Here is an 8,080-nt window from a genome sequence, read left to right as displayed (position 1 = left end):
TACTTTGACGGCTCAATTTAGATTTGCATGTTACAAAATATTTATGTCCTTATCCGGGTGAGGCTATTTTTTTAAAAATCAAATATTTATTTATTTATTGGTATTGGAGATTGAATCCAGGGTGCTGAGACACTGAGCCACATTCCTAGCCCCCGCCCCTTCTTTATGTTACATTTTGAGACAGGGTCTGGGTTGCTTAGGGATCCGCTAAATTGCTGAGGCTAGCATCGAATTTGTGATCTGTCTGCTTCTGGCATTACAGGCGGGCGCCAATAGCCACGAGGCTGTTTTTTAAACGTCTTTCTTGAGGAGGGTGTCCACACTTCTCAGTTATTTGGGTCTCTCATTTATTGTTTCATATTTAGCAGTACGCTTTATATATATATATATATATATATTTTTTTTTTTTTTTAAAGTGTGTCTCCAAAAAGCCAAAGCAAAATAAAAGTAATGAAGTTCTTGCGACTTTTCCTCCATTGCGCTCTCCTGGGGAGGGGAGGAGCTCTCCGCAGGAAGGAAACGTCTCCAGTTTTCCTTCTCCGCTGCGCGGCGGGCGCGGGCGCGAGCGCCCGGCGGCGGTGGGTTTCAGAGCTCCACGTCACTAAGCAGCAGGCGCCTGGGAACAACTCAGGAGCCGCGGGAACCCAAACCTAGGGCGGGAGAGCGCCCCCTGCAGGCGCATCTCCGTGGTGCGCTGGCGGGCGCAGGCGGGCGCAGGCGGGCGCAGGCCTTCCCAGGCCTTCCCTTGACAGCCTACCTGCGCTTACCGCGCCCGCCGCCCCCGCGCGGTCGCCGCGGCAACGCCCCGCCCCGCCCCGGTCCGCCCCCCGCCCGCCCGCAGCCTCTCTAGCCACGCTCCCCGCCGGGAGCTGCTGCGGGGGAGGGGCGGGGAGAGGACGCAGGCGAGAGGAAATCGGCGGCGCGACGCCCGCGGCCTATTGGCTGCCGCATCCCGGAGCTAGAAGCCCCGCCTCCCCGGCGGGGTCACGTGATCCCTTTCAAAGATGGCCGCCCTGTTGTTTTGATGAATAATACTTGGTGGGGCGAGGGGGTAAGAGTAGGGGTGGAGGGGTAGGAGGATTTACGCTTCCAGCGAAACCACCGCCAGTCCCATCCTCCCCCTCCCCCCTGCCCAGGCTCCAGCGTGGAGGAGGGGCGTGTCGGGCCTGCTTTTAGAGAGGAGGGGCTTCCCTGTACAGTGCTGGGCTCTGCCAGGGCGGCTGTGGGGTCGCCTTACCTCGGGGCATCCACCCCTCGGGCGAGCAGTTCCCGCCTGGGGCAGAGAGTAGGAAGGAGGGCCGGAGCTGCTGGAGAAAACGCAGCTGCCGCGCCGCCACCAGCAAGACACATCACGCTGGGGGCACGAGACGAGCTGGAGACAGCGCTGCCTGCTCGGGGTAACCTGGGAAGCTGAGGGTAGTGAGTGGCGACCCTGTAGCAGCAGCCCCGGCGGCCGGCGGAGGCTGCTCTGGGCACGAGCAGCTGTAGGAGTCTGGGGCGATTGGAGTGACCGAAGCCAAGGCAGACCAGTGCCTCGTGTTCTTATTTTTTAACCTCTGACTATGCAATTCTGAAACCTCCCCCTTTCGGGGGACCAGAGAGCCTGCTAGACACCTTCTACCCTCCTTCCTCTCGCCCTGGTCTCGAGAACAGAAGGATCTCTCCCTAACGCCTTTCACCATTAAGAGGAAAGCGATGGAGGAACTGAGCGCTGATGAGGTGAGGAGGTTGGGGGACACCTTGAGGGATTAGTTAGCAACTCTTTGGCGGCGCTTTGGACAGGAATGATTTTGTGCCAGCACTGCCGGGCTTTGGGGCTTGGGGAAGGAAGGGGAGATAACATTTTCCAAGAATAAGATTTCTTCTGGCGAGGGTCTCAGGTTTTATTCTCTTCTTTCTTCAGTCGGAACTCTGCTTGCTTTTCGAGCGTTCCTCTAAGGGTCTGGAGAATAGAGCATCTTGTGGTGTTCATTCTTAAGGGTTTTCAAAAAAGAAGGGCTAGATTTAAATCACGATAAATTGTGTGTGTCTTCAGGGATTTAAAGACTATTTTGGATGACATTAGGATGTTTAGTGGGTGTATGTTTTTAAGGGCAGTAAATTTATTAGAAATTCCAAATATGTGTGGCCATGTCATTGTATATGTTGAGTAAATATACCTTCTGTTTGGAAGGTGGCTTACAGACAGATTCCGTGCTATTTGGTGAAATATGTATCTTTTTAATAGTTTAGAAGATTCCGGTTAAATTCTGGTAGTTTAACAGACCACTAATGACTTCTGGAATTTTTCTCTTTTATTATACCTTTTCCTTTTCAAACTTGTGTTTGTCTGTAGCAGAGACTGAACAGGAACAAATGACTTTGTAAACTCTCCCGTTTTCATTTTGAAAGGAGTCATACAGATCCCCTTCTTAATGTGGTAAGGATTGTTTAGAAAGATAGTTGTAAAAATAGTGGTAATTGGGTAAAAGGAATTTCCTGTGATTCTACTGCCTTTTCCCTACCTTTTTACAAATTGGGAGCTTCCTTTTCATTACTCCTGCTGGCTAGGCCCTCACTCCATCTCCCCATTTCTTCTACTGGTTCATATAAACTTCCCTGCATTATTAAGAAATTAGTCATCTATCAGGTTAGTTCTTCTGTAAGACTCCCATGCGCCAGTTTTGGCTACAGAGTAGTCGGTGTGTTTTTGTAGTCACTAAAATTCTCCAGGGATAAAGCATGCAAGTGATGGGTGTTAAGGGTCAGGTAGGAAAGGAAGCAAAAAAATTTCACTGATTATAGTACTTGGTTGTTTGGAAGTCAGGATTGTTCATTCTGTTCCTGAATTTGTTTTCCACAATTAACATTAGGAATGTAATCTTGAGATAGAAAAATATTGAGCAGTTTCTTTCTCTCAGGAATTATGAAGAGACCTGCTTAGAGGCACTTTATTTTTTATAGTTTTGAAAAATGGCAAATCTCCCTGCTTTTTTCTTTCATATTAATTCTGATGGACAATTTCTCTTCAGGCAGAGTCTGTTTTTCAGTAGTCCTTTATTTCCAGAAATTACTTTTTTTTTTTTTCTTTATGATCTCTAAATAGTTCCTGGTTTAGAGGCTTTTACATATTGAGTTTTTCACCAAGGAATTGTTTTCAAATCAATAAAGCATACAGACCACTAAAGGATACTGTATAATCTGAAATGTGTCTCTTCACTTTACCCAGCCCTTGAGGAAGGTGTAACTTTTTTTGTGACTATATGAGGAACACATGTAACCTTTGAAAGAAATAGAAGAAACTTTTTTCAAGGTCAACAGAATATTAAAACAAATGTGAAAAATTAAATTCATTAAATTATCTTCTACAAATTAGTTGGCCTGAACACAAAGGGAAATTCAATAAATGGTCATTTTACTCTTAATAGAATCTAGAACACATAGTTTTTTGGGAACAATCTAATTAAAGTTGTTTTTTTTTTTTTTTTTTTAAATCCAGTTTCTTGAATTCTAGTTTTGAGCAATTCTCAACAGAGACATCTCCAAAGCTTTTGCATTTGCTTTGTTATTCTGTTGGTGGAAACTTTTTTGTGTGGCTGATATGGTAGGTGACAGTTTGTTTAAAAAATAAACATTTATGTTATTGAAAGTTCAAGTGTACATTTCAGGATTTAAACAGGCATGACAGTGATCTCTCACTTTAAATGAGGAAATTAAGTAAGACAGAATTTCATATTGTAACAACATGAAAATGTGGGACGCAGTCCTTATAAACTAAAGACTGGTAAAACCAGACTAATAGCTTGAGAAGATTTGACATGGGCTCTTTTTGGTCCCACTCACTTTGAATTTTTGTGGGTTTTTTTTTTTTTTCCCCTCTCTGTCCTTTTAGTAGAATTCTTTAACTTCGTTGCTATTTGTTATTTATGTACTCCATTAGAGTGAGATCCATTACTAAATTCATTCTCTTGGAGCCTGCATTCCAAGGCATCATTGTTTATATTAGATTCATTCTATAGCCTCCTCATTTTCATATACCAAGATGATGCTGTGAGTTGGGCAGGCGTTTCAAACTGCTTTTCAACAATGGTGAGGAGATGACATTAAAATTGAAATGATTTTTTTTTCTTTCTTTTTTTTTGACTTAATCTTCTTTTATGACCTACTTCATCTGCAAGATGGCTGGCTGGGATTCAGGGTGTGGTCAAGGTTTTGGAAGAGTGTTAAATGTTCCCAAATGCAGAATATGTGACCTTGGACTTCCCGTAGTGATCTGTAAGTGGAAAAGGTTTGACATTTATCAGCAGCCTTAGAAGCCTGCTCTGTGCCAGGCGTGCTACAGCCATTGTCCCACCTGATAAACAGCACAGTTGTGCAGGTCCTATGTTGTTTATTTTACAGGTGAGGAAACAGATTTAGGTTAATTAACTTACACATAGTGACCCTAATGGCTTAGAAGGGACAGGTTAGATTTCAAACCTAGGATTCCTGGTTCTCCTTCTCACTATATTTGACTGCTTAACAACTGGCCATATGTTCACCACAGCCTCTATATCAATATCCTGCCAACATTGACCCACTATCCTTGCCAGGGATAGCTCTTCTGTTAGGTAGTGTTTTGCATGAAGGCATTAGTGATGTGAGCTGGTCTTTTTGGAACTGTCCCCCTCCCCCAACCCCCTGCCTTAGATGCTTCACTCCACAAGCATTTAAGGAAATTATAGTTTAATTGGGGTGGAGGAGATAGATAGGGATCTAAAAATTATAACATAATGCCAAGTGCTATTACAGAGGTATTCATGAGACACCAAAGGAAGGTAAGAAGGGACCCTAGGTGAGCAGTGTCTTAGTGAAGATTTTGGAGAAAAAGTGGTATGTGTGCTGAGTGGTAGTTGTCCCCCAAAGGGCCCTGGGAACTGGCTGTGGGCATGGGAAGCTTAGGAAACAGCACCCCATGGTGGGACTGGAGCACCCAGGGAGTATGCAGGAGTGACAGGCTCTGTAAGACTATAAAGAGACTTTGAAGGATTTTAAGGGATGAGGAAAAGGACTGGCAAGGGTAAAAGAGGATTGTGGCTGCAGATGAGAAGATGAATTAGGAGACTCTTGTTGCTCCCCAGGAGGAAAAGGGTGGGGTCCACTGAACTGAGGCTCTGGCAGTGGGAATGGAGACACCAGGAGTATGGAGGACCTGTTAATACAGTTTCAATATTCAGAAGAGGAAAGAAAGGGAGAAGGATGGATTGGGATTGGATAGGAGTTCCAGACCGGGAGCAGATTATGAAGAAAACAGATGAGTTTTGTTTTGGATCATTGAAAAGATGAGTCAATCTCATTTTAGCTTTTCTATTCTGAAGTTCCCACCTCTTTAAATCTCTTGGGTCCTGTGACAGGCCTGAGGACCCAAACTCGCTTTCCACCCAGTACAGTAGACCAGGTTAACTATGCGTTTTACAGCAGGGTTTGTCTTCTTAAACAGTGTAGGAGAGGGGATGTGGTCTCCAGGCCCCTTTTCTACTTTTTTTTTTTAAATACTGGGGATTGAACCCAAAGGTGCTTTTATCACTGAGCTCCATCCCCAGCCCTTTTTATTTTTTTGTTTTGAGACAGAACCCTGCTAAGTTGCTTCGACTGGTCCCAAACCAGCATTCTTCTGCCTGTGTCTCCCAAATTGATGAGATTACAGGCCTGGCCACGGAACTCCTTTGTTCATTTTAGATGAGTGACAGGGAATGATAATAGAGATGTTATCTGACAAGCAGTGAGTTCTTGCATGTACTAGGCACTTAATGTGCTTAGAAAAATGGGTGTTGTTATCCTCACTTTACAGATAAGAAAACTGAGGCTAATGAAATTAAGTGCTTGCTGAAAGGCACTGGTCTGCTAGGTGGTGGAACTTGGGTTGTAATTCAGAGTCTGGCTGTAGAGTTTCCAATTTCCTCACTAAACTAATTTCTAAACAGCAATAATCTGAGCAGAGCGGATGGAACATGGAAACCCCACACACTTACTCTCTAGTTGTTAGGACTGAGGGTGGAGTGCATCGCAAAGCCCTGAACTCTTAAGGGGAGGAGGGAAGTCAGGAAGGCTCCTGGTCTCTGCAGAATGCATTTTCTCACAAACACTTCAGTGCAATTTAGGAGGGACACTGTCTGCAAGCAGTGCCTCAAGGATACTTACTTTCTTTTTTGGGGGGGGTGGGGGGCTGGGAGTGGAACCCAGGGGTGCTTTACCACTGACTCATCCCCAGCCTTTTAAGATTTTTTGTTTGAGACAGGGTCCCTGGGATTGCAGGCCCATGCCACGAGCTTGGCACCCTCAGAATATTTGCAGGTTGCTTCTTGCTGTCTGTTGGACACATGCGGGCACCACTTGTGGTGCTTCATTCCCGCAGGAAGGGCAGATAATAGACACACACATCAGATGTCATTGGTGAAAAAGTACCGTGAAGGAAATAAAGTTGCCCTGAGGGATGGAGGACAGTGGGGTATGTAGAGTGTGTGTAGTTTTAAGTGATTGTCTGTTTTTTGAAATGGGGTTTCCTGTTGCCAGTCTGGTTTTGATTCCTGAGCTCAAGCAATCCTCCAGCCTCAGCCTCCCCAGCAGCTGAGATTTGGGGCACCCATCACTATGTCCAGTTTAGGAAGTGGCTTTTTTTTTTTGAGCTACGTGTCTAGGGAGTGGCTTTTGAAAAGAATTCAAGGGATGATAGGTAATTGTCTGGGGGAAGAATATTTCTAGGTACAGGGAAGAGCCAGTAGCACAGGCTTTGAGGTGGACACATTTTTTGTTTTTGTTTGTTTGTTTTTTATTTTTATTTTAGTTGTCAACAGGCCTTTATTTTATTTATATGCAGTGCTGAGAATCGAACCCAGTGCCTCGCACATGCTAGGCAAGCGCTCTGCTACTGAGTCACAACCCCAGCCCGGGGTGGGTACATTCTTAATCTGCTCCAAGAACAGGAGGAGGCCAAGAGTGCTTGGGGTCTACTGTGCAGGGTGCACAATGGCAGGAGATGAAGTTATTCATTTTGTCAGCCAAAAGCCATTGAGTTCTCCTGTGTTTCAATCAATTCTGAGATCTCTCCCCCGCCCGTTTCTTTGAAAGTGGGTTACTTCTTATGGCTTGTATAATTACTGTTGATCAGGTGGGGGTTGTGACAGAATTGACACATTTCCTAATTATGTGCAAACCTGCTTAGACTTGTCCATATTATCACCCCTTCGGTTGAGTTAAATTTAGTTTCCATTTTAAGTGTCTTCAAAAAAATTACACTTTGATTTAACAATGCAAGAAATGTTATTTTATATGCAGAGAGGGATGGCAGTAGCTGTGGGGTGTCAATTTAATATTAATAAAAAAATACGGGGGCTGGGTTGTAGCTCAGTGGTAGAGCGCTCGCCTAGCACGTGTGAGGCACTGGGTTTGATCCTCAGCACCAAATAAAAATAAATAAATGAAATAAAGATAAAAAATTAAAATAAATAAATAAAGGTATGGTGTTCACCTACAACTAAAATACACACACACACACACACACACACACAACACATACAATTTTAAACGTTTGGATTCCACATTTTATTGCAAGGCAACAACCAAGTATGTCAGGGACTCTCTAAAGGCAGAAATCCGTAGTTCTGTGAGGCTACCATCATATTGTGGACCTGAACATATACCCAGGAGACCAGTGAAGGTCAGAGGCACTTCACAGTGCTCAGAAATAAATTGCAAAGCAAAAAGAGTCTGGTGTAACTGATTACAACACTGTTCTCCTCTGTTTAGGCATTTTTTTGTGGTTTAATGGTTAGGATTTTTTTCTTGGCAGTATAAAAAATAATGGTGTGGTTTGTAAACCTTGACATCTTATTTAAAATACAGACTCTGGTTGGGTGTGGAGATGCTCACCTGTAAACTCAGGAGGCTGAGGCAGGAGGATTGCAAGTTGGAGACCAACCTTGGAAACTTGGAGAAACCTTGTCTCAAAATAAAAGAGGGTAGGGGGTTGTAGCTCAGTGGGAAGAGTATCCCTGGGTTCGATTCCCAGTACCAACATTCCCCCCACAAAACAAAGAAGAAATACAGTATATGTGTAGCGTTG

At 44.4% G+C, this 8,080-nt stretch overlaps 1 protein-coding gene across 3 annotated transcripts in view; it reads left to right on the top strand.

Moving 5' to 3' along the window:
- Positions 1–999: 999 nt before the first annotated feature.
- Ube4b (ubiquitination factor E4B) overlaps positions 1,000–8,080 on the top strand; it is a 110,033-nt gene continuing 102,952 nt past the window's right edge. For all 3 annotated transcript variants that reach the window (XM_076861336.2, XM_076861335.2, XM_076861334.2), the window contains exon 1: positions 1,000–1,719. In XM_076861336.2, coding sequence (XP_076717451.1) covers positions 1,696–1,719 — 24 coding nt within the window. In that variant the 5' untranslated portion in view covers positions 1,000–1,695. The remainder of the gene's footprint in view (positions 1,720–8,080) is intronic.

The sequence above is a fragment of the Callospermophilus lateralis genome, chromosome 7 (genome assembly GCF_048772815.1).
Source record: "Callospermophilus lateralis isolate mCalLat2 chromosome 7, mCalLat2.hap1, whole genome shotgun sequence".
In the NCBI taxonomy this organism is placed as follows: Eukaryota; Metazoa; Chordata; class Mammalia; order Rodentia; family Sciuridae; genus Callospermophilus; species Callospermophilus lateralis.
The sequence above is the reverse complement of the archived record's forward strand: the minus strand, read 5'-3'. Positions and strand labels throughout refer to the sequence as shown.